The sequence below is a fragment of the Quercus lobata genome, chromosome 9, assembly GCF_001633185.2.
Source record: "Quercus lobata isolate SW786 chromosome 9, ValleyOak3.0 Primary Assembly, whole genome shotgun sequence".
In the NCBI taxonomy this organism is placed as follows: domain Eukaryota; kingdom Viridiplantae; phylum Streptophyta; class Magnoliopsida; order Fagales; family Fagaceae; genus Quercus; species Quercus lobata.
This window is the reverse complement of record NC_044912.1, coordinates 13,732,893-13,758,208: the sequence shown is the minus strand read 5'-3', so window position 1 is coordinate 13,758,208 and position 25,316 is coordinate 13,732,893. Positions and strand designations below refer to the sequence as shown.

At 32.4% G+C, this 25,316-nt stretch overlaps 3 protein-coding genes across 6 annotated transcripts; 2 read left to right on the top strand and 1 right to left on the bottom strand.

The window, feature by feature from the left end:
- Nucleotides 1–8: 8 nt before the first annotated feature.
- Nucleotides 9–3,325, bottom strand: LOC115960909 (signal peptide peptidase-like 1). Its single transcript, XM_031079912.1, has 2 exons — nucleotides 3,179–3,325; nucleotides 9–2,130 (listed from the first exon to the last, which is right to left on the bottom strand). Exon 2 carries the CDS (start codon nucleotides 1,975–1,977, stop codon nucleotides 1,159–1,161), a length of 819 nt encoding a protein of 272 aa, XP_030935772.1. The 5' UTR covers nucleotides 1,978–2,130; nucleotides 3,179–3,325; the 3' UTR covers nucleotides 9–1,158.
- Nucleotides 3,326–6,077: 2,752 nt separating this feature from the next.
- Nucleotides 6,078–21,288, top strand: LOC115962085 (pectin acetylesterase 9). Of its 4 annotated transcripts, XM_031080959.1 has the most exons (14): nucleotides 6,078–6,196; nucleotides 9,503–9,670; nucleotides 9,780–9,862; nucleotides 12,271–12,400; nucleotides 16,945–17,024; nucleotides 18,029–18,115; nucleotides 18,379–18,503; nucleotides 18,613–18,673; nucleotides 19,164–19,220; nucleotides 19,318–19,395; nucleotides 19,501–19,606; nucleotides 19,830–19,978; nucleotides 20,657–20,767; nucleotides 20,863–21,288. In XM_031080959.1, the coding sequence occupies exons 2-14, from the start codon at nucleotides 9,535–9,537 to the stop codon at nucleotides 20,947–20,949; spliced, it is 1,290 nt and encodes a 429-aa protein (XP_030936819.1). In that variant the 5' UTR covers nucleotides 6,078–6,196; nucleotides 9,503–9,534; the 3' UTR covers nucleotides 20,950–21,288. The 4 variants fall into 4 exon arrangements, with proteins under 4 accessions (XP_030936819.1, XP_030936821.1, XP_030936820.1 ...); XM_031080961.1 differs by lacking the exon at nucleotides 6,078–6,196 and having other exon boundaries at nucleotides 9,224–9,670; nucleotides 20,657–20,788; nucleotides 20,858–20,951; XM_031080960.1 differs by lacking the exon at nucleotides 6,078–6,196 and having other exon boundaries at nucleotides 9,224–9,670; nucleotides 20,657–20,788; nucleotides 20,863–20,949.
- A 3,234-nt stretch (nucleotides 21,289–24,522) lies between these two features.
- Nucleotides 24,523–25,224, top strand: LOC115961259 (tripeptidyl-peptidase 2-like). The gene is made up of 2 exons (XM_031080265.1): nucleotides 24,523–24,946; nucleotides 25,136–25,224. The coding sequence occupies exons 1-2, from the start codon at nucleotides 24,586–24,588 to the stop codon at nucleotides 25,222–25,224; spliced, it is 450 nt and encodes a 149-aa protein (XP_030936125.1). The 5' UTR covers nucleotides 24,523–24,585.
- Nucleotides 25,225–25,316: the final 92 nt, after the last annotated feature.

Sequence of the window (25,316 nt, the reverse complement as noted above, 5' to 3'; positions counted from 1 at the left end):
ATCTCCCAGCCAGAACATCTGGTTTCATTGGGGTTTTTCACATCTTTCAAAAGCATGTATATATCACAAAAGTTTTGCTGCATGTGTCACAAGCAAAAGTATATACTCGAAAAGAAGTTGTTTTCCTCCTAAGTAGTAAGCATTACTCACTGATGTCCTTCATTAGCACATCACATCCAGCTTTTCCGCATTTTAATTTGTCCAAAAATAGGTTAAGTTATTGAGTTTGGGAATAACTTCCACCAGCTGAGTTCAAGCTATTTGCAAGTTTGCTGAATACCAGTCAAGTGACCTCAAACTATGACTACCTCACTAGAAATGAGCTCAAGGCTAGCTCAAAGGGGATCCATATATAATAATCTACTGGGCATGAGGCCAAAAGCGAATTATGCAGTATAAGGTGAAGAATTGTCAGGTAAGTGGGTTATGCAATTCAAATCATGATGTTATGAGTAAATTTTGTTAAAAAAATGCTGTCCTTCAGTAAAAAAAAAAAAAATCAAGGATCCACATACGAAATAATTAATATCCACTTGGATCTCTAAGCTTAACAAATTTCATGAGTGTATGAGTATAAATTCAAGCTTGCATCTAACTAAATAATGTCAACAGTGCCAACAACGTAGTTTGCATGAAGTAACAACCAAATTAGAGAGCGAATTAAAAGATAAGAGGATGTGATACATTACTACACACAAAAATAAGTGAATGCTACCCCAATGATATCAACCTGAACCTAGAGTAGGAAGAACACAACATAATATTTTGGCACAGCACGTCTAGCAAATCATAGAACAACAGAACAAATATCAATGCCTGGTGAAGTTTTAAAACATGGATCACTTAATACTTTTTAACATCAGGAAACAAATTTTTAATAAACCAAGAGAGTGTGATAAACACATGGCTGGATCTTCCACAATGAAATTTTTTCTCTGGAAAAACAAACTAAAACTTATGGATATGCCCTAAAGTATAACTTGCCTAATAGAATAGTATGAGGGGGCTTCAATATTGTTTGGTAGTACATATACAATGATGACAGTCAGCAGAAAAATTAATTGCAACAAGATACTGATTAAAATGTGACAGGGTCAAATACAGTAGACCTCCCAAATTTGGCAAAAAATAAAAGTAATTAAAGTAATATAATATCAATTAAAAGAACAGGATGTCTACCATGTCACCTAGACCAAGCATCATGAAGTCTGAACCATTTCCTCCAGAAACCGCTCCACCCAACAAATCCCTAGGAAAAACTATCTTCACAGGCAACTCCAGCTTTTTTGTTATCAATTGCGACCCAGGTAGACTCAAACTATTAGCAACTGTATGAACAGGATTTGATGCTTGTTGTGTTGCCACTGAAACCATGACATTTGCCCCAAAAAATCTCTCGGAGAAAAACACCCAGAATATGTCATATACAAACAAACAAACGAGGAGCATTGCACATATTTTAATGTTTGGAAGCCGCACATGGCTCACAAATGCAATACATATGGAGATGCCCAATAAATTATTCAATATCCAATGGCCAGAAACAAGCCAGGCTGCAACAGTACCTATGCACGCCAGCAATAATAAAGCTTGAATTCGTGTGAACGACTTTGAGCAGCAGCGTGACACATATGGGTCAGTCAAACCAAATTGTGACTTCAGATATGCAACGTGTGGAGATAGACAAAAGAAAAGTGATGAAACAGAGGCAATGGCTGTAAATGCAGTAAGGAGTTGTGAGACAGAAGAGAACAGGTAGAACATCAACAGCAAACTGCAAGAGCTCATTACTGGGATCATTAGTGCTTGGGACCTATCTAATGTAATGGATGCCTCAGACAAGTCACGGTTTCGCTCCATTTCTTTCTCGTAATTTAGAGCCCGAAATGCAGATCCAAATGTTACAGCTACTGCCGTCACAATGAGTGTAATGGGTGCTGGCTCCAGCAAATATAAAAGCTTCCACAAAGACTCCATGACTTACCAAATACACAGTTCCTTCTAATTTGTTATCTTAAACTAGTCTTTTTGCACAAATAAGTATCAATATAAGAAGTTAACAATTACAATTTCCACAACCAAAGTTGCATTGGCCCTCTGATAAACACAGACCAGAGAAGTCCATGCAACCTGCAAAAAAAATCATATTAAAAGAAACATGTAAGAGTGCATGCGAATATTATCTCTCAAAAAATTAGAATTCTTGGGCAAAGAAAAAGCCATAAGAAATCTATTTTGGCATTATCCATTTCACATGAAACTCAAATATAAAAATTAAGCAAAAGGAAAACTCTCGACATTTCCATGAAAAGGGTTGATTCCAAGAGCATCTAATGCATACATGTTTTCCCAGCATTCTCACAAGTAATTTTCATGTTCTTTCTCTCTCCTTTGTTTCAGAAGTGGAAAACCACTACACTAATGCATCCTAGCAAAGCCAATTTTTCCATTCTTTCAGTTCCCTTCTCAATGACCCCAAAAAAAAAAAAGTTACATTACGAACATCAAGAATAGCATATGCAAAACCTTAATGCTTTTGTCCTTTACTTCACCTAAGTAAGCTACCCCAGTATCCCAACTAAGAGAAAAGGAATCTATTCCACCAAAAATCAGCAGAAAACTTCAATCAATAAAAAACTTCACTCTTATTTAGCCCAAAGATCACTTTTTTTCCAGCAAAATAACATTTTTTTTAGGGTAAGTAAGAATATAACAGGAATTGAAATTCCAAATTCCAAATCTTTATTCTTGCCCAAGACCCAATATAGCAACATCCCTCCACCCAACTGAGTCTAAAATACTGAGTTGACCATTTCACTAATTCTATAGAATTAACCCCCAAAATATAAAAAAAGAATCAAACTTTATCATTTCATTTACTTTTCCTTAGTTTTCTGAGTAACCAAACAGGGAGATAATGACCCAAAATCTAAAATTTCCCATTTTTTCTTGAATCTTTTTCCCACTAATTAAACAAATTATCAGAACCCACCAAGAAAACCCAACATCTATAGCATACAAGATAAACAAAAAGAACTGATGCATGTGTGTGAGTACATATACAAAAATGGATACATAAAAAATTCTATATGTAGATGAAGATCTGAAAGAAGAAGTTATTGGAGCTGGGAAAATTAGGGTTTTTGGAGGTGGAAATTGTGGAGAGAGAAGGACTCACCTTGGACTTTGAAGAATTTGAAAAACCTGTTCTCTTTCTCTCTCTGTGTTTCTCTGATCAAACCTTGGCTTGGTGTGAGTGTGGTCTTTTTTTCTCGGGGGCTGAATGTAATCAAAAACTATCAAAGTATAATAATGTATAACAAAGGTCGTAGAGAGAGAGAGAGAGTATAGTTTTGCTAATTTGCCGTGTGACCCCACTAAGATTTTTTGCTAATTTGCTGTGTGACCCCACTATTTTAGGTTTTATCCTCTTTCTTAAAAGAAACTCTTTTTCTTTTTCATTTTTCTTTCTTTGTTTTATGAATATCAAGAGTCTTTGAAGCTCAACTAACTTGTTTTTTTTTTTTTTTTTTCTTTCTATTTTTTGTTTTCAGATGAATATCGAGAGTCCTTTCGTTAGCTCGACTAAAATTTAGTATTTTCACAACCTTTACCAAATAAAGTCTTGTTTTTTTTTTACTTCCTAGTGGGGGTTTTTTTTTTTTTTTTTTTATTCTTTTTAATGCCTCAAATCATGGAGTCCACCACCGAGTATCCCATGGAGGGTGAGAAGGAGCTCATTGAAATGAGGTTTTGTGTGTATGAATGTAAAAGTGGTCTTTGGGAGAAAAATATATATTAGGGGGTATTTTTTTTATTTAGAGAGGGGTAGGAAAGGTGGATTAGTCTAATTGAACAAAAGGGTAACTTATAAATTTACCCAATTTGGTCATCTCTATCACATTTAATTTATAAACTTTTTTTTTGTAATCAATTTATAGACTATTTAATTGTTGCCTTTGAGCTGTTAAAGTTTGTATAACTCACTAGTATTTGTTTCCAAAAATAAAAATAAAATAAAAGTGATTAGCATTCCTTCCAAAATTTAAATAAAAAATTATCCACAAATGGATCATGTGGCTTCCCAAGTCCTGACAATCTCATTTTACTCTAATTTTTAGTGGGTTAAATTTTATATTTGAATATTTTGTAGACAATGTGGTTAGGCCGACAGTAGAAAGTTACATATTCATCAAAAAAAGAAGAAGAAGACAGTAGACAATTACAATAGTGAAAACAATGTATTATAAAAAAATGTTAAAACTTTTTTTTTTTTGATAAACAAAAAGTTAGAACTTAGAACTATTGAAGAAATATGGTTTGTTGGAGCCCAATAAGGAATTTACTGGGCTAGCTCTGAACTGAATATACATGGGCCAATGGAATATATGTAAATTGGAATTCTGCTTTATGAAAGTGAAAGGTGATCAAGATCAAGATCTGTTCAACAACCCATGTGTGTGAGAGTGAGCCCGAGATCATCAAGCACTTGCTTTTGCTCTGTCCTTGGAAATTTGGTTGTCAGCTTCTTTGAAAACTGAAATCTCTGAGGCAAGCAATAAACAGTCAAATTGAGAAATATAGGACTACAACCTTTTTTTGCCACAATTTTGATAACACAAATATGAGTGATGAAGAAAAAATGATAGATTTATGTGATAAATAGTTATTCACAGTCTACTACGATAGAGTTGTGATTCTAGAACAACTCAAATAAAATATGAGCCGTTTAGAATGCATATGGTTGTGGCGAAATAAAATTAACGAAAGCAATACAAAAACAATGATATTAGACCCTTATATGCTTTGTCAAGAGCCTTTATTATACTATTAAGTTATAAAATTAGCCTCATCACATGTGCTTCACGCGTGCAATGAGGTTTTTTTTTTTTTTTTTTAGTGATCCTATTTTGTAGCCAAAAAAAAAAAAAATATCTATGTTTTTATTTTATATATAATTTTTATTTTGAGAATCTAATTTATAAGTGGATAAAGAAATTTGAAATCTACAGGAGAGTGACCATATTTTTTAGGCAATATTTTAGTGGGAGTCAGAGTTGTATTTTTACCTGATTGTCCTTTTGTTTTGTCTCTATTTAAATATAGGGATTTTTGGGCATTTTTGAACCAAAAAAATGAGGATCCCAAATAGGGGAAGCCCCTTAAATAATACTCATATAAATACATCAATTTTTCTCACAATTACTAAGATGGTAAAATTCTAAACAATAGATAATAAAGTAGTGTGAGTGGTTTATCCGTGTAAAAATCTTTTTTTTTTGGCTAGTTCGTCCATGTGAAAATCAATAACTTGACTAATAGGTTGTGAAAAATATTGTATTTCAGCTTACAAATATTAATTGAGCTAGGACTTTGTAAAATTTTAAAAGGAAAACAAATTATTTATCAAAAAAAGAAAATAGAAAGCAAACAATGTTGTTAGACAGTACATTATTATGTCGTCAAAAAATAACACATAGGCAATTTTTAACACATCCAAAATCAAGTCAATTTAAGTCTCATATAGGCAAAACAAAGCATTATTCAGTAGCTTCAATTGCTGGTCTAGACTCAAAAAGTTAATACATTAGTTTTGAAAGTGATAACGAGTTAGATTATTGCTTATGCGAAAGAATTCGTGGTCCAGTGGATTTTCTAAGTATATACGAAACCACCAAAAGAGGCATTGTTCACACCAACAAAGAACTTTTTTTTTTTAGGAAATCCATTTAGGATTCATTTTATTTTAATTATTTAATTATTATTTGTTTTATTTTTATAATAATAAAAGTGATGGAAAAAGACTCACCCAGTCTCTCTCTCTCTCTCTCTCTCTCTCTCTCTCTATAGACACGTATTAACTTATTTGTTAAATAGATGACTTTCAGTTAATAGATACTCCTTGATAAAAGGAGTCATAAATAGGAAAGCAATTGAACGAGTATATATATTTTTTGGCTAGATTCTCGTGGAATGATAGATAATTTGGGAATATGAGAGGTTGTAGGTTAATCTAAGAATGTTGTAAATTTTTGTTGTGTTCATAGCTTTGCTATAAAGCCGTGAAAAGAAACTTGTATTCTCCATCAAATTGTTTCTAAGGAGGAGAAGGCTATGGACTAGAAGAATTCATTCATATCTTATAGTTTTGCAATAGGATTTTCGCCACAAATCACTTGAACAACAACAACTCGAGGTATGCTTTATTTATTTTTAGACTTTTTACACATTCATTATCTTAAAGAAATACAAAACAATTATATTCATTCATTTCATTTCCATTTATTTCCTCTTCTATCAAAATGTACAATTAGATCCTCGGTTAAATTTTGGAAATACTCACAAAAGGGGGTTTGAAAAAAATTAAATAAATTGAGATTTTCTCTTGAATTGGCAAAATTAGTATCCACACGTTAGTGATAGCCTTCAGTATTAACAAAATTCTTTTATAGCCAGGTTTCACAATTTTCTTTCTTGGAATCATGCTTAATTTGTGATAGCCAAGAGTCCTATCATAAATTAAGATACATGAGGGTTGTCTGTTCTGGTAAATTGGCAATCTAATCCAACACAATGCAAAATTACTTTGATTTAGTTTTCTAGTTTATATCTTTTTTTCTTCTTCTCTCCTGCTACCTTTATAGCCCATTTAGAGTAGAGAAACCAGTGGAAGTGAAAGGAATTGATTTTTTTTTTTTTTTTAATCTTCATTCCATGTCCTTGGTTGGCCTTTGTTTTCAAATGAGATGAGAGAGAATAGAATAATTAGAAAGGAATACTCATTCCTCTTTTTCCTCTCAAAAGTCCGATTTCTCGTTCCCGAAATTGAGTGGAATTAGATTAAATGAAATAGAATATAATGAAATTTTGACCAAATTATTTATAATTTCCATTTCTAATTTACAAATTTTATGCAATACCCCTCTCTTATTATTTGCTCACTTTACCTAACGATATTTCATCATTTTTTTTTATTCTTTATCCCTTTTTTTTTTTTTATCTGAGTCTTTTTTTCTCACTCTAAACGAGCTATACTTTAAGTCATTATCATGATTGGAATTTTGTTGGAACTTTTATCTTTTTGCTTTTTATCCTAAAATAATAATAATAAGTGTGCGTTTGGCATGGTTTAATTTTGCCAGCTTATTTTACTACTCAGCTTATTTTTTGTACTATTAATGGATCCCACTGTATTTTTTTGGTACTATTTATGGGTCCCACTGTAATATTTCAGCTAATTTTTACGTTTATCTACAATATATTTTCAGCAAAAAAATTTCAGTTTCAGCAAAATAAGCCAAAACAAACCCTTATTGTTATTATTACTAATTATATAGAAATAACAATAACAACAAAATCATTCATTCCCATTTATTATGAAGGTACTCCCAAAGGGTCTTGCTTTGTTCCATTTTTTTTTTCCATTTTTATTTGATAGATGAGAAATAAGAGATTTGAAGCCTAAACATTATTGTTCAAAATACCAAAAGATGTCAGTTGTGTTACAAGTCTCTTAACTACTCATTTATTTAAAACATCCAATTAAGATAGATTAGTTCTATCATATTTTTTTTCCATTTTTTTTGTAATTTACTCATTTCATTTTATTCTATTCATTTACAAACTCCCAAACAAAGCCTTGAAAGGGGGTTGGGGGAAATTCTTTCCCTATCTCTTTCAATAGAGGAGTAACATGCCTCAACAATTTTGTACCCATACGTCCATCATTCCAGGTTTAAATAACTACCACTTAATTATAGGCATTCAAAATTAATCTAGATTAACATTCAAAATATGTATTTTAGATTCATGAATTATCTTTTGTGATCTAACTTACCTTAATCTAAAAAAAGAAGAGTAGGTTATTCTTTGAGTTTATTTTATTTTTTGTCATATCTAGTCTGACCCCCTTGAAAAAAAGTCATAGCTCCGCTATTGAAGGTTCGATTGATCAAGTTTCTTATGAGAAAACTAAAATTGTCAAACATAAACTTTCGTTGGATTATCGTTTAAATATCAACCAATCGAATTACTAACGAAAATATAACAATTGCATTTTTTACTTGCTTTTATATATATTTTTTCACACTATTGCTTTTTAAAGAGATTAATAATTTTCTTATTCCACCTTAAAAATAGGATCAAACATGTATTTCAACCTATTTGGATATACAAAATATCCAACTGTAGAGTTGGATTATAGATTTCTCAATATGATCAAAAACTTGGGTTTGATTGAACCATATCCGAAAACCAATCCAATAGAAACCTTGCACACCTTGGTAACAATTTTGCATTTTTGGACCTCAAAAGTACACGCCATAATAAATTGCTGATAAATGCTTAGGCAGTACTCTTTCCAATTCTTAAACCTGCCCGTTACGCATGAATTTTCCATTCAATTCAACTTAGCGACCTACCATGATACCATCAACGGTTTTAACCATGTTTGATATGGAAATAAATCTAATGCATGCAATTGTCTAATTTAAGAAATAAAAATCTCTTATTGTGTATTTTTTTTTTTTTTTTTTTTTTTACGCTCCCTCAACCATAATTTGTTACATAATTTTTTTTCTTAACTTATAAAACAATCAAATATGATTAGAATAAGAAAAAAAATCATACACAAATAGAATTATAATTGATGAAATATAAATTAATACATACGATTTCTATTCTATTATAAGTTTCTATTTATTTCATTTACTTTGATGCTAAGAATTTAATGTTGGGTAGGATTGGTGAAAGCTTTATTTAACTTTAATTTCTCCACCGCCTATCATTATCATCAACAACCATCGTTAGGCTGTGGTGGTCCCATTCGCTTTCTAATAGTCAGGCATCTTTAACCTTTTTTTTTTTTTTTTTTTTTTTGAGAATGAACTTTTTTCTAACTTATTTGTTAAAAAAAAAAATTAATATATTATTAAAAAAATTTTTTATTTGGTAAAAAGTGTGGAACAAATTAGATTTTAATATCTAAGCAAAAAATAAAAAAATAAAAAAATTGCATAATAAAAGCTAGATTGCTAAACAGACAGTTACCGAATTTGTTTTATTAGCACAATAAACCATAAATTAAAACACATTCTTAATTTCTTATTAGTCATTTACTATTCCGACTTAACTTTCCCAAAAATTTTCCTCAAAAAAAAAAAAAAAATTTCCCAAAAATGAACAGAAAGTTTCACTGCTTTTATAATGTCTTGTTCAGTTGTTCTTTTCACAATAACAGAACCTGTCATTCAGTATTTTTCTTGAATCGTCCAACTTTCATTTAAATAAAAAAAACCAACACAACAAACACACACATACACATCATAAAACACAGTCCAATTTACGTAAAACACTATCTTGATATTTCTCAACCCCTATATACTCGGAAACTATATATTGAGATAGAGACTGAGATCTCTTTATGTGGCATAATATAAAGCACAGAAACAGCATATATATTATCATATCAAACGAGATATATATGTTTGTTCTTTCTTTCTAGTCGTTTCAGAATCTGAGAAATCAGTGAAGTTGATGAAGATGATGGAGACGAGTTTGAATGTAACAGTTGCAGTTGTGGTGGCTCTGCTAATGCTAACATGTCATGGGCAAGAGCAGCGGCTTCTCGTGCCCATGACTCTGGTTCGGAACGCCTCTGCTCTCCATGCCTGTAAGAAAACAGATTAATCTCAAGCTTTACATTCTGTTTTTGTGTTTTTCTTTATATTTGGTTTGATGGGTATCATAGTTTTTCTTTTCTTGTTTGGGAAAATTTGTAGTTTGCTTGGATGGGAGTTTGCCAGCGTATCATATTCACAGGGGATTTGGAGCTGGGAAAAACAACTGGCTTTTACAATTCGAGGTAATTTTTGCTTCTTATTTTGTTGCAACAGTACAATAAGTCCAAGTACACGCATATTTTAGCAAAAGTGATTTTCCTAATATGTGCCCTACGGGCGTACAGTAATTTTCATTTTTGAAAAAAAAATATTTTAAAAATTAAAAAAATATTAACAATTTTTTAAATTTTTGAGAAAATATTTTAAAAAATTGATGGTTTAATGATAGTTATAAAGTAATGCTTTTAGATAAAAGCATTTTTTTTTTTTTTTTGGTTGTTGCTAATATCAAGCGTTTAGATAAAAACATTGAAAACTTATCAATTTAATTATTGTGAAAAAATTGGTGGGTTCTGAAACTTTTCTGTGATAGTAATAGGAGTAGTTAGTAACAAAACAAATTAGGTGTGGTGTTGTTGACAAATCAAGAACGGCCATTTCAGTAATGATAGTACTCACGAGTTCAGTGATCGGTTTTGGTGGAGTTTGGTGAAGAATATTGCTTTGACAACTAGCTAGTTTTAGAGAGATGTTCGTTGGTTTTTTCTTTTGGGATGATTGATTGGATTGGATTTGGCTGGTAGTGAAGGAGTTTGTGTTGCACTGTACAATGTGGTACCTAGTGTTCTGTGCATGTCTCTGTGCAAGTCATTGAGTCACTGTTTATATGTTAATTATTAATTACTGTGGGCACCAAATGGCTTGGCCGATATTATGTTAGCTTCTGCGATAGGCCATGCATTATTCGCTTTCGTTTTTTTATGGATGAAGTCAACCCATTAGGTTTGTGTGATTGATACTTGACATGATTTAGTAAATAGATTTTAGTAAATGTTCTCCTAATCGATTTAGATCCAAACTTTTCTCTCCTTTTTTTTTTTTTATTTTTTTTTTTTTATTGTTGAAAAAGTTTATCCCTATATTGATTTGAAGATATTTTGAAAAGAACATTGATATATATTGTTAGTTATTTGATTTTTTAATGAGTTATATAACTTTGTTAAATAGAGGAAAACTTTGTAGTTCTATGATTAATATGCGATAATGTTTTAATTAAAATATAATTTTATAATAATATGTTAATGATTAAGATTATATATGTGTGATGCATACTTAGAAAAGAGTGTATACTAGATTGACTCTTATTTGTTTATTTGCAGTTTTTTAAAAAGCTATTTATTTATTTATTTTTTTAATGTAGAAGTAAATTAGCTTTTAACAAATAAGTCTAATTTAAGCGCATAATACATTGAATAACAATGTTCCGAGTTTGAATATAATCAAAACAATAAATTTGAATTAGTCTTACTTAGAAAAAAAAAAGTTTGGATTTGTCTTTCACAGGAAATTTATTTGCTTATTTGCTAAAAAAAAAATAAAAATATTGTTATATATATATATATATTTAAACATGAGACTTTACAAAAAAAGATGTATATGAAGTTATCAACAAATAAACTAAAAGCCAATTCGAACTCATCACCTTGAAGTGTACAGATAATATTTTAGGTAGTCTGTTTATGATTGTTTGGATTCAAATTTAGATAGCTTTTTCTCTGATTACAAAGAAAAAAAGAAGAAGAAAAGGTTGGCTGTTGATAAAAATGTATTTCACATGACGTGATTAAGTGATCGGTAGATTTGACGTGGTATGATTGGTATATAAATAAATTAATAATGGAGATAAGTGAATAGAATAGAAGTACCAATTTGTCTTCTTTTTTTTTTTTTTTGGAGAATCCTGCTTCTTAATCATTAATCAACGGAGGCCAAATCAGCCTGAACAACACACAATTTCTCGTGACCACACAATGATATACAGCTATATGAATGTGATCCTATCAAACATACCAATTTAATTTTGTCATATTTGTTGGTGTATAATAAGTCTTCTTTCCAAATAAGCATGCATAAATCATAATTGCATATAACGGACCATATTGATTTTTTTTTTTTTTTTTGATAATCAATGGACCATATTGATTGCTGAGAGGAAAAAAAGCTAAGTTGCATATAGCTCCCACATACAAGTTGTTGTAGACTTGTAGTAAAAGTCCTCTCTGCACAAAGGGATTGTTATGATGTGATTTATAATGGGCCTCAGAAATCACTCATTTCCTTATCACGCAAAGGTAGACCCACCCCACGGTCCCAAAGCCGAATTAATTTCTCAAGAGAGAATTATTAGCAATTAGACTATACATTCAAGAAACTATGAACCCAATAAATAAAAAGCGAATAGTATTTACAATATAACCTCTTAAAATGATAAGTTGCGATTGAAATAAAGTTGATTTTATAATGTATATTTTGTTTCATTTGAATTCTGAATTAAAATGTTGCATACTTCAGTGAAATAATAATGGGGTAGTTAAATATTTTTTCTCATTTAATGTACCAAATGTATTTTAAATCTCTTTTTATATTACAGGGTGGTGGCTGGTGCAACAGCTTACAATCATGCTTGGAGAGAGCCAAAACGCGCAGAGGATCAACAAGTCTCATGAGTAAATATGAAGTCTTTTCTGGAATTCTAAGCAACAATGCTTCTCTAAATCCAGGCATGTATAAATAGTTCTCTAACTGCCTAAGTAGTTTTATGAAGTCAAAATTAAAAATCATATTGTGCTAACTGCTAAGGTGCTAAGTAGTTAATCTTCCCATCTTATGTTTTAATTGGAATTTCTTATGAAATTATCTTATAATTAAATTACCCATCACAAATAATCTTATGAACCACCAAATCCAATAATTACAGCTAACTTTAGCACCCCCAAAAGCAATAGCGATAGAAAATAGCTGTTTTGCTTGTGTTTTATAAAATCTAATAAAAAAGTTGAGATTGAAAGCAAAAAACTGTATTCTTTTAATAATTAAAAAAATTTTGGTTTGATGTATTAAAAAATTATATTAAAAATTTGAATTAAAGTTATTAACAATGCAAATGGTCTATTATAATAAATAGTTTAGGATTCAGGGGAAATTTAAAAAAAAAAAAAAGAAAAAAAAAAAAAAGAAAGAAAAGAGTTTGACACTTTAGAAGATACTGTTAAAACAAAAGACATGTATAAAAGGCGAATTATAAAATTATTATAAACACCAATTTCTATTTGGAATTTTCAATTTTGGACTGGTGCCTATTATCTATAATGAATTTCATTGACATGGGCCATGTTCTTTCACATTCTCCATTGTCTCTTTCACGTGAATAATTGGCATTATTGCTGAGAAAGTAAAAGCTGGCAATGGCAATGGCAGCTATTTGCTTTTGCCCAGTTCTCTTTTCATCCGACAATCTGACCTTTCAGTTTGTTTGTTGTCTGTGGGAGTGGGCCTCCTTTATAAGACGACAATTGCACCCCTTGTCCTTGTGTCTCGCACGCATTATTATTTATTGTACTTGGTCCAGTCCCGTTAACATGTGTATACAGATCACACAAAATTTTCAATAAACTTTATCGCTTTTTTTTTCCCCTTTGATGTTCTTTAAGTTTGTGATAGGCAATCCTCTGTGAAGAATGGTGTGAAAATTTCTATAAATTTTTTGATTCCTGTTACTTAACCGAGTCTAGTTAAAGGGTCTTCACCGGTTGGATACATAGAATTTGGGCATGCTTGCTCATGTTTTGGACCAAGGAAGGGCTGTTATGGTCAGAGGATGTCTACATTGAAAGGCCTATGGGCTATGGCACATCGACAAAGGGTGATGTCGTAGTGAAGCACGTGCAATGGAGGAATGCTGAAAAACGGCTACGAGCACCTAAGAGCAGCTACATCAGTGACCAAGAAGGGGCTACTTTGGCTTGAGGATGGTTGCTTCAAGGGTTCAAGGAACATTGGCAAAGGATGGCATTTATGACGAAGCATGTGCATGAGTTGACTTATTTTTGCATAGGCTGTTGATCCCAAAAAGGTTAAGGGTCGTATACGTGTTTAAACACATGTTTTCAGTTTTTAAACAACATTACATGTATTTTCACATATTTTTTTACTCACACGTATTTTTAAAAAATACAAATAATGTTATTAAACAGCCCCTAAGAGATGGGTTAATTTGTGTGATTTGGGTGTCTCCTATGGAAAAATGAATCGCAAAATCAGAATCTACCCGAAAAACATAGTGTGATACACTTCATCGGATAAAGTCAACTCTAGTCAACAGGCTGATTTGATCTAGTCAGTGGTTTGGTCTAGTTCAGATAGTGAATCAAATTCGGCTTGGATTAGCACTAAAACTAAGGACCTAATTTGAGATTTAAACTAGGTTGGTTGGGTCAACCAAACCTGAATGAGTAGTGGCGTGGTAGTAGGATGATGTGGCAAGTTCGCTAATGTGTAATACTGTTGTGGCCTTAGTGTTGTCATGGCACATTTAGGTGTTGACACGTAGCGGTAGATTGAGGCACACGAGGGAACTTGTTGACTCATGGAGTGATATGCTATGATGCATGAGTGCGTTTCTGGATTCGAGTATAGGGGTGGGTGTAGGACTTGACAATATTTTAAAAAGTAAGGTGTGGCGATTAAAAAATTATTAAAAATATTTATATTTATATTTTCTATATATTATTAAGCATACTTTTTCATATAATTGTAAATATATATTAATTTAAGAGTAATAGTAGATAATAACTAAAACATGATATTCATAAATTAGAATACAACCCACAATTTTATTTTTATTATTTTTTTAACATGTATTTCGGCTAATTTCTGCTGATTTCGCCAGTGATTTTCGACTAGTTTTGGCCAAAATCGAAGCTGAATTGGCCAAAATTAGCGCATATAAGCTCGAATAGAAAAAAAAAAGGCCGAATCAACGCGTCGGAGGAGCACCACCGTATTGCTGCGAGTCCGGTGAGGGTGCGGTGGCCCTAGAGCTGTACCCATGTTTTCTAGGTGATATGGCAGCGTGTGAGATCACCATTAGAAGTTCTGGTAGCATGTCAAGCACGTGGGACCTTTAATGAGGCTTAGGTGTTGTTTGGATGAGTGAGTTTTGAGTGATATGATTTTGTTTTCATCACTCATCATCCAAAATTTGTGGGACCCACGGAAAATTTTTTTGTTTGGACACCATCACTCATAATCCGTGACTCAGTTTCCATCACTCAATTCTCTGATTTTTGAGTTATGAGTTATGGAAACTGAAAACACATTTTAGCTGTTTTCAATTCTCATAACTCATAACTCAATGGCATTTTTGTAATTATACACACATGGAGGGACCCACAGTCGCAACTTTTGACCTTTGACTTTTTTTTCTTTTTTTTTTCAATGGTTGGTCTGCCGTTCTTTTTTTTTTTTTTTTTTTTTTTTTTTTCACTGATCTTTCTTCCTTTCATCTCTCTCTTTTTCTTTTTTTTTTCACTATTCGGTCTTCAGTTCATCCTCTTCTTTTTTTTTTTTTTCCCTCTTCACTGATTCTTTCTTCAGTCTTCGTCTTCTCTTTTTTTTTTTTTCTCACTATTCGGTCTTCAGTTCATCCTCTTTTTTTTTTTTCACTGATTCTTTCTTCAGTCTTCGTCTCTCTTTTTCTTTTTTTTTCTCACATTCGGTCTTCAGTCATTCCTTTTTTTTTTTTTTTTTTTTTTTTTCTCTTCATGATTCCTTTCTTCAGTTCTTCTTCTCTTTCTCTTTTTTTTTTTTTTTTCACTGTTCGGTCTTCAGTTCATCCTTCTTTTTTTTTTCCTAGGTTTCAGTGAGTTTGGGGTTGTTTTTTTTTTTTTTTTTCTTTTTTTTCTCACTGGATTTGGTGAATTTAGCTACTGGGGGTTGAAGGAAAAAATAAATAAATAAATAAAAGCTACACAAGGTACAAGTATGGGACCCACAAATAATTGAAAAATATTGAGTGATGACAAGTGAGTGATGGTGCCAAACAATGTGGGGTGTTTTAAGTGATGAGTGATAAGTAATAAGTGATGAGTGATGAAAACTGAGTGATGAGTGATGGGTGATGAAAACTGAGTGATGAGTGACCATTTTTTTAAACCAAACAAGGCCTTATTCTTCCCATAGTTGAGTAGAAGAGTTTTGAGGACATTTGTGCAATATGAGATTGGTCTAACAAAGATATTGACTTGACTCTAATACCATGCTAGAATCTAAGAGAGAGAGCAGAAAGATTACGTAGTTCAGTCTAATGTCCTACGTCTACGAGGAAAGCACTAAATAGTTACATATTAATGATGCTAAATTATATGTATTACAATTAACTCAATGTGAGAAATTTATAAGAGACTAAACTCTAGACTAATAATACACTAAACCATGGTTATTAGACCTATAGTTCAAGTAGAATGCTTTCCTTTGGATTGAGCTTTTGGTTGCTCTTAAATCTTTAACCATATTCATGTCCATACTTCTTAGATTTTCAGCATATACCTTTTTTTTTTTTCAAAGCAAAAGAATGTATTAGAGAAGTATATCTAGCATGCGTTTTGGTGTTTTAGGATATAAGTTGGGGCAACCTTAATTCTCATATGATTTTATGAACCCTCCCTTGTTACATGAAACATTGACAAAAAAAGAAAAGAAAGAAATAAACGTGTGAACATCACAAAAGATAATGCAGAGAATTGGTGCGAAGAATTTGTATGTAGTCATGTAATGTGTAGAGTGTAGACCCTATTTCCATTCATGGCAATTTCATGCATGGTAGAACCAGTAGATCTAGTTCAAAGAGTTAGTCTAACAACATCATGGTGCTTGGGTTTTGACTTAATAGTTTCTATTCTAATTCATGTCCTGTTGTTGGAGTTTTTTTTCTTGCGCTGAATAGCTTTGGAGAAATTGTGTCACAGGTTTTTGTAGTCCAAATAAATTGAAATAAGCTAACTTGATAAAATATAAAAGCATTACATTACACATGTCGGGGACATATTGTCATCTTCCAATTAAGTATGAACTACTGTTGAAGCCTAACGCTCCAAACATGTTTGGAGCCAAACATTTTTCACTTTTCATCCATGTCTAGAATTTCTAGATTTACATTTCTCTTTTGGACAATTGGCCTTTCTCTTATTAGGGTAAAGTAGGACAATTTGCCTCATTTGTATTTACATAATATAGGGAAATAACCATTGTGCTAAATGTTGAGCAGATTTTTACAATTGGAACCGTGTGAAGCTTAGATATTGTGATGGAGCCTCATTTACTGGAGATGCCAAATTCCAAAATGAGGTAATTCTATAAGCAAAACATTTCCCTTTTAATTACCAGTTTGTTATAATCTGCTGCTCTTGTTTACTGGCATGCTTTATAGTTTGCAAAATAAAAAATTGGTCTCCAACCAAACTTTTGGCTAAATTTTATCCAATGCCTTCAGTACTTGGGATCTTTTTGACTTAGTTTGATTTACCCATAACTTTACTAGAGTTTAGCAGTGCTTACAAGAGATTGTTAGTATCATTTCAGTACAACTTGAAATAGAAAACTATTTATACAATTATCACAAAAGAAAATCAACTCTTTTATGTTGGAGTTTTTTGAACTCAGCCTTCTGATCATGTATGTACACCATATTAATTTCAACTGGGCACAGACTAAGTTTCATTTGGAATCAGACAATCAGTATAACTGTCTTAGCGATTATTTATTGCATTTCAAAAAAGCATAGTCAGTTTTTTAAACCTTTTTCTTTCAATTTCTTGCATAGGTAACATCTTGTTCCCTGGGCAAATTCTAGCTCACTGGATATGTATTGTATGTTAATGTGACCGTTAGAAGAATGGTTAAATGATTAAAATGCATCATTTTCTAATAGCTTAACCTTTAGAGTAATTGTTAATTTATGAGTGACCAATTTATCAAATGCAGTAAAGTTTTATAGCAATTCAAATTGTATATCTATATGTATTATCACTCTTTCAGTACCCTGGAGTGGCATATTTGTGGGTTGTGGCTTAATGGTTTGAATTGTTCTCAAGTATTCCTGTTGGTTTTGTTGTTTATGAATCTCAAAATGCCTTTTCTATGATGGCCAAAAGGTTCAAAGAAATGTTAACCATAAAAAGAGAGAGAGTTATAAACGAATAGGTAAACAATGTTGGCAGCCATTTTAGAGGCAGAGTTGAAATAAAACCTAAATTTTTTTTTTTGTTTTACTGTAAAAGCTCATGGATTGTACTGAATTTAGTGATTAATTTAACTCATTTTGTGTGTGTTTGCATAAAAAAAAATGACAGACGTCATTGATTTATTTCAGAGGGCAAAAGATTTGGGAAGCAATCATTCTTGACCTTCTACCAAAAGGTTTGGGGAGTGCGCGTAAGGTAATAAAACCCAATCCTAGGTGAATTTATTGATCTTTCCTCTTTAATTTACATGTCTAGATATTGGAAAGTTGCATAAATTGATGAATTTATATCTGTGAGCTTCTTATATGTACATGAGTGCCAATAAGGTTTATGTACACTCTATGAGGCCATGATCAATGGGTTACCTGACAAAATATTTTATCAAGATTGGTGTGAACTTGAATAATAGTTTAAATGATTAGCTTCATCTTGTTCTTCTTTTTTATTTTGTTTTAAAGGCTTTGCTTTCTGGATGCTCTGCTGGGGGTTTAGCATCCTTTTTACATTGTGATAACTTCACCAACTACTTACCAAAGAATGCCAGTGTGAAGTGCCTAGGTGATGCTGGATTCTTTCTTGACGAGTAAGTTTCCCTCTTGTTAAATACTTAAATCAATATGAAACTGAAATTTTGCACCTCTTCTATCTTTTCCAATCCAAATGTCACATTTTTTGCTTTTCCTTTTCCACAGAAAAGATATTAGTTTGAAGCGCACTATGAGGACCTTCTATACAAATCTTGTTTCACTACAGGTACGACATTCTTTCCATGACTTATGCTATGAAGCACTTGCTGCATGTTTTATAAACCTTCAGTGACACTTTTTTATTTTCAAGAAAATTTGCTTCAACTGTAGAGGGTCTGGATATTGCACATATGAAGTATCATGTTTAACATAGCTTTCTAAATGGTTCTTTGTGCCATCATTGAGATAATGAATTCTTTTCCTCAATACTTTTGTTTTGGGCCAGGGGAGGGGTGAAGGAATTTATTCTTATGAAAAATATGTGCATCATATGCAGTAGATAAAGAAAGTAATGAATTTATTATAATGCAAAAATCCAAAGGTTCAAATAAAGGTAACTACATAAAAGTAAGAACAAGAAATATCCTAAATTAATATAATTAGATCTTGGACTGTGTATGTTGCAGAATAAGGAAACTACTGTGGTTCCTTATATGACAACAATAATAAAAAGTACAAGTTTCCATTTGACTGTGAATTGTGAATATATTTAACAGGGGGTAGAGCAGAATCTGGATACAAACTGCACCAGTTCCCTTAACACGCCTCAATTGGTATGGTCCTTGCAGAGGTCCTCAATTTTTAGCCTCTCATTTCCTTATTTTATTCTGTAAATGATATGGTTCTGATATTTATCTTGTTGTTGTGCAGTGCTTCTTCCCGCAGTATGCATTGAAATTCATCACTACACCATTTTTTATCTTGAACTCAGCATATGATACATTCCAAGTAATGACATTTATCTGCCTTACATGGTTTTAGATCACATAGCATCCATTTTGAACTTCTGGTTGATTTATATCTTACACCGAGTAAAAATATTGATGTTAACAGTTTCATAATATATTGGTGCCAAATTCTGCTGATCCGCATGGACACTGGAATCGTTGCAAGCAGGATCCGGCAGCATGTGATGCAAGCCAGATAGAAACATTGCAAGGTTATTATTTAATTCTTTCTTTGAATGAATATAAAACAGACTTCATTAAGCGGCATAAAAAATTTCAGGCACTAGAAAGAAAAGAATTATTAAATTCACAAGTTATCATGACCAGCTGAGTTTTTTTTTTTTTTTTTTTTTTTTTTGGATAAAAAGCTGAGTTGTTGAATTCAATTTTAATTTTTTTTTTAATCTGGTCACCCTCTCCCCCTTTTTTGTTTAGGTTTCAGGCGTGACATGCTTTTAGCATTGCGAGGGTTCCTCAAAGATTCAATAAGTGGGGGGATGTTCATAAATTCATGCTTTGCTCATTGCCAAAGTGAGTCACAAGACACATGGTTTGGAGTTGACTCCCCTAGAATTCACAACAAGGTACTTCTAAGTTACACTCTACCTGCTGGACATGATATGAATCACTGTATAGTGTATACCAAATTACCAATACTACATGAGTTACCTTAATTTCATGACACTTGCTTCTGTTACATTATCTATTTGATCTTGAATAAGCTCGAAAAAAAATTTGTAAACCTTTCTGTGTTCTGATTTCTTACTAAGCATGTGCATAGGCAAATAGAATTTGTTTTCCATTCAATATTCATAAATACTTAAATCAGATAGGTCCACAACCCAAATAATCAAACGCACACATGACTGTATACAAATCCAACCATATGAGCAGAGACTGCTAAAATCTTACACTGATGTGTGATACAATTTGCAAGTTCAAACCTGTTTTAAAGTAAGATCTAATCCAATCAACAGGCAAATTTATTTCTCTTTCTATTTGTTACTGTTATTAACTTATTACAGACTTGGATACCTCAGTCTGATTTGGATTCAATGAGTGGCAAAGTTTAGTTGTAAAATCGGGATATCTGTTACTTTGTTCACAGTCATTGCATTACCAGCCAAATTACAGGTTGTGTTCAATGGAAATGACCAACAATACATGAGTGCATGCATAATTTGTATAATTGCAAAAGTTTATCAGCTTAGAGAATCTTAGCTATTTGCATTGTAATTAAAGTCTAGAATTATCTTTGCCAGACCATTGCAGAAGCAGTAGGTGATTGGTACTTCAGCAGAAGGGTTTCCAAAGAGATCGACTGTGCATATCCATGTGACAGTACCTGCCACAACCTTATACCATCAACTCAGGTGAAATCTGTATAAGTTCAGGTATCTTTCATAGCTTTATTGGAGCACAAGGTTCTCTTCTTTCCATTAATCTGACCCAAACAGAAATAGTGCAGGTCCCGGCTAAGAATCAAAGTTTGTTGAAAGGACAAAGTGCTTCTCTCAAGCTTCTTCAAATTCTTGGTTATTTGGTAGCTTTTTAAGGAAGAAGGGGATAGTGAAAGTAATTCTTTATACACAATGATGGTTATGACATTTATTTCCACAATGAAAATAAGGGAACAAGCAAAAAAAGGGAAATATTTTACATGTTCTACATTTTTTAATTCACTTAGTCAATTAAAGCTTCATTGATTTTAATTCTTTTCCGGACACACAGAAACTAAGAGGCCTATTTGGTTTGTTGGCAAAGACAAAGAAACAGAATACAATATTGAATTTCCACAACTGACTACAGATTATTCTTTGAATGTCATTGTCTTTGTATCCCATAGGCATTTGAAATGTAATGTACATCATTGAGAAATAATTGTTTTGAGTTACATCAGCAGAATTGCTGCATTCTATGGGTGTTTGATATCAACTTGTCTCTGAAAAGAATGGGGAAAGAAAGTAAAACATCCTAGCCAAAAGAAGAAATAATCACACGTTAAGAAAGATAATAGCTCCTAAATATGGAAAACGAAAATTCCTAGAAAGTGCACTTGAATAAATTATTTTCATTAGGTCCAAATTTATAACTTAATTATATTAAAAAAAAAAAGTCCAAATTTATAACTAGACCATTTCTGAAGAGTTCAAACAGTTATACCAAACACAATAATTGTAGGTAAGTTGTAGAAGTCTTCAATGGATATTTCAATTGATACATGTTTGGTTGGACAGAAGATGGAAGGAAAGGAAAGAAGGGGAGGAAAAAAAAGTTAAGGAGAAGAACAAATCCTTTGTTTGGTGGGAGAGAATTGAGAGATTGGAATGGATCTCCATTAGGCCACCATTTTTTTTCCCTTCCAAATTGGAAGGAAACGATAAATAAAAGAGTTATACATGGGGTTCATGCTTTGCTCATCGCCAAAGAGAGTTATACTTTAATGATTTTATTTTTTGAAATCCACATAATATAATAAAATCCCAATTTTGTTTTTAAATGCCTAAGCCCATATTTTTATCAAGTAACAAGCATAATAGTAACAAATTAATTTCCCTTCTTTCCATTTGTTGGGGACGTTTTTTCGACGAAGGCCAAAATTGCAAGATTAGCCCATATCTCTCTTTGGGTTCTTTAGAAGTGCTTATTTATAGAGAATCATGTCCAAAATTCCAATATTTAGTAAATAAAGGCTAATGGTGCTTTAACAAGAGAGAAATGAAAATGCCAATAACAAAAATGATAAAAATTCATGAAACACAATAGGTTTGAAAGTTAGACCCACAGTTAGTAAGAAGAGGAAATTGAGAGAGGTTGTGAGAAAGAGAGGGAATGTTTCCATGTACCTATATTTCTACCCCTAAACTTCAGATTTGCGAGGATGTTAACCGGCTAAATGAGCTTTTATTTTAAAGTTTCAACTTTGTGGTGGGGGGGGGGGGGGGGGGAAACGTAGTTGATTGGTTTTTGAGTTGAAGAGAGAGTTTTATATAGAATTTAGGGTGTTATTAATGACTGGGTTTTTGGTAGTAGAAGAGGCTTTTATCCCTCATGACACTAATTTGGTGTCTTGGCTTGGGTTGCTTTTGTTTATGGAAAAGTTTGACATACTTTTAACATGATTTGGGAATTGCTTGACTAAACCCTCATTGGCTCCCCCTTTTCAGTTATTTCAAACCATTCGAAGGCTCACTTGAATGAGAGTTAACAGCTAAAGTTGGCTAATGAGAGCCAACCATTTTTAAAGGAAAAAGGGGTTTCGGTAGAAACTTTAGGCCATAGTTAGCCAGAGCATAAAAGTTATTTTGGGTAGAAATTTCGGGTATAAGGCCTCCTTCGTGAGCTTGAGGTGCTACCAGTATTCCCTTACTCACTTTGTAGCATGCATGTGTTGGGTTCATGCAAAAGATCCGAAAGGAACCGACCCATACCCTCCAAACCACACTTTTTCAATTTCCTCAATAAGTTGCATGGGGTTGGGCCATGCTTAAACGAATAAAATAAAATATAATACATGAATTGAGCCCACAAAGAAGTTGAGCTTGGTTGAATCGGGCTTGTATGAAATGAGTTGCGAAAATGGGTATCAACACCATTCAAATCCAAAATAAGGTTACTTTTTATTCCATTCATTTCCTTTCAAACGTCAAAATAAAAGAAATAAAAATATTACTATGAGTCTTGTAACTCAAAATAATTCCTTCAATTGAATCAAAAAAAAAAAATTAATATTTAATTCCTTCAATTGTTGTATTGATTTCATTCCACCCTCTCTCTTTCAAACTCTCAAACATAGTCTAAGGGCATGCTAAAGGCCTCACTCCAAGTTTGAACTCTGAGCCCAAGTTGCACCCTTAGATTATGTTTGTTTGTTTTTATTAATTTTTTTTCCTTGTTAATATTTTTTAGGGTAAAATGTAAAAACATCCCCTAAACTATGAGTTAAAATCAAATTGAACAATGTAAAAGACAAAGGAAATCATGTTGCTCATAGACTTACTAGAAGAGCTAAGCTTCCTGATTCTCTTCTTGTTTGGATGGAGTATATCTCTCCAGACCACTAGGATGTGTTCAACAATAATTTAGTTTTTGTTTGAATAATATTCATCCCCTTCGGGTCTCTTTCTAAAAAGAAAATAAAGAAACTAGAAGTCCTTATACTTGGAGAAAAAAATTGAGGAAGAAAAAAGAAAAAGAAAGTCTTGATTCGGTGATTTGATTATTTTCTTCTTCTTCCTTTTTTTTTTTTTTTTTGAGATATTTTATTTGAAGTGGCTCTTTTGAGATATTTGTGGTGTACAGTACATCTTTTCACAATTGAATGATGATTTTCCCAGCACGAGGAATTCAATGTTACCCACCAAATGAAAGAATAAATTCTCAGAATCTTACTTATGTTGCCTAATAAAGAGTGAAAACTGTTAACAGATATTCTCTGTCCACGTGATTCCTTTAACTCGGAGGAATCTCTAACCCAATGATTTCACGAGAAGCACAGTAATACTATTACCAAACAACATCATCATCGTCGTCATCATGTATAAACCATGCATTTGCTTAATCAAAAAAGTCTAGTTGGCACAGTATTTGCCGCAAATAACGGCTAATGTGGTAAGTCCTGATTGTTGAAGTTATAAAGTTTTATAGACTCACTATTATAGTTTTTTTTAGTCATTCATAACCCATCACTTAAATAAATTATGGTAAAAATTATGCAATATAGCGTGACATTAACCTTTTATTACTTAAATAATTGAATAATATTAGAAATATAAATTTTTTATAAAAAAATTTACAAACGTTAACGTAATAAGTGATTTGTTAATAAAAAATAAATTAATAAAAAATTAATCACATGTAAAATTATTATAAATTAGTTTATGAATGTATTACTACAATGATTTGAAGATTTTATTTTGTCCAACTCATGAAGACTCGACTGGGACCCACACCAGGACAGTGCCACTTTGGGATACAAATGTCATAATGTTACCATACAAGGACAAAGTCAGTAATTTCACACAAAACGAGAGCACGCCACCCATACCATATCCAACCAAACCCAAACTCTCTCTAACTCACCACCACCTGTCCCTTAAAACCACTCCTCCACACCACTCACAACCACGCCACTCCGCCACTGCCGCTCCAAAATTACCAAAACACCCCTTCTCACTTAAAAAAAAAAAAAATGCAAAACCCATTATTAATTAAACTTCCCAAACTGACCCCACCACCACCATTTCTCATCATTGGTATTAATAACACAAGAGGACCCAACATTAGCTTTATTAGCACGAAACCAAGACCGAGAAGAACAAGAAGAGAGTGTAGTAGAAGAACAAGAACAAGAACGAGTAGTATCGTTAGGGCAATGCCTGGTTCTTCATTCGGCGAATCTAGCGGAGACGATAATGGTCGATTGAGTAACTTCAAGCTGAACGAGTCTACCTTCTTGGCTTCCCTCATGCCCAAGAAAGAGATTGCCGCCGATCGCTTCATCGAATCTCACCCTCACTTCGATGGCCGCGGCGTCCTCATCGCCATCTTCGGTAATTTCATTTCCATCACATTTCTCCTTTTTCTGTTTGGTAGACAAGAAAGGAAAAGGAAAAGGAAAAGGAAAAATTTTCATTATCAGAAGAGAAGGATCGAGTCAGTGAATTTATATTTAATATCTAGGTTTAATTCAAGCTCAAGTCGTTGAATTTATTTGTAATATATGCATTGTCTGTTTTCAGATTCTGGGATAGACCCAGCTGCAGCTGGATTGCAAGTTACATCGGACGGGAAGCCGAAAATACTAGATGTTCTTGATTGGTATTTATAAAGCTACTTGAGCAAACTAGTGTTATGTTTGAATTGTTTCTGGATAGAGTTTAACCTGAGTTTTTTTTTTTTTTTTTTTTTTTTTTGGGTTTT

What these genes read in the sequence shown, in the direction of transcription:
- LOC115960909 (XM_031079912.1), bottom strand. Translation starts at nt 1,977, where the DNA reads ATGGAGTCTTTGTGGAAGCTTTTATATTTGCTGGAGCCAGCACCCATT.
- LOC115962085 (XM_031080959.1), top strand. Translation starts at nt 9,535, where the DNA reads ATGAAGATGATGGAGACGAGTTTGAATGTAACAGTTGCAGTTGTGGTG. An exon ending in ATGCCAAATTCCAAAATGAG is followed by an intron (nt 17,025 to 18,028) that starts GTAATTCTATAA and finishes AAAAAATGACAG; the next exon opens with ACGTCATTGATTTATTTCAG. An exon ending in CAAATCTTGTTTCACTACAG is followed by an intron (nt 18,674 to 19,163) that starts GTACGACATTCT and finishes TATATTTAACAG; the next exon opens with GGGGTAGAGCAGAATCTGGA.
- LOC115961259 (XM_031080265.1), top strand. Translation starts at nt 24,586, where the DNA reads ATGCAAAACCCATTATTAATTAAACTTCCCAAACTGACCCCACCACCA. An exon ending in CGTCCTCATCGCCATCTTCG is followed by an intron (nt 24,947 to 25,135) that starts GTAATTTCATTT and finishes GTCTGTTTTCAG; the next exon opens with ATTCTGGGATAGACCCAGCT.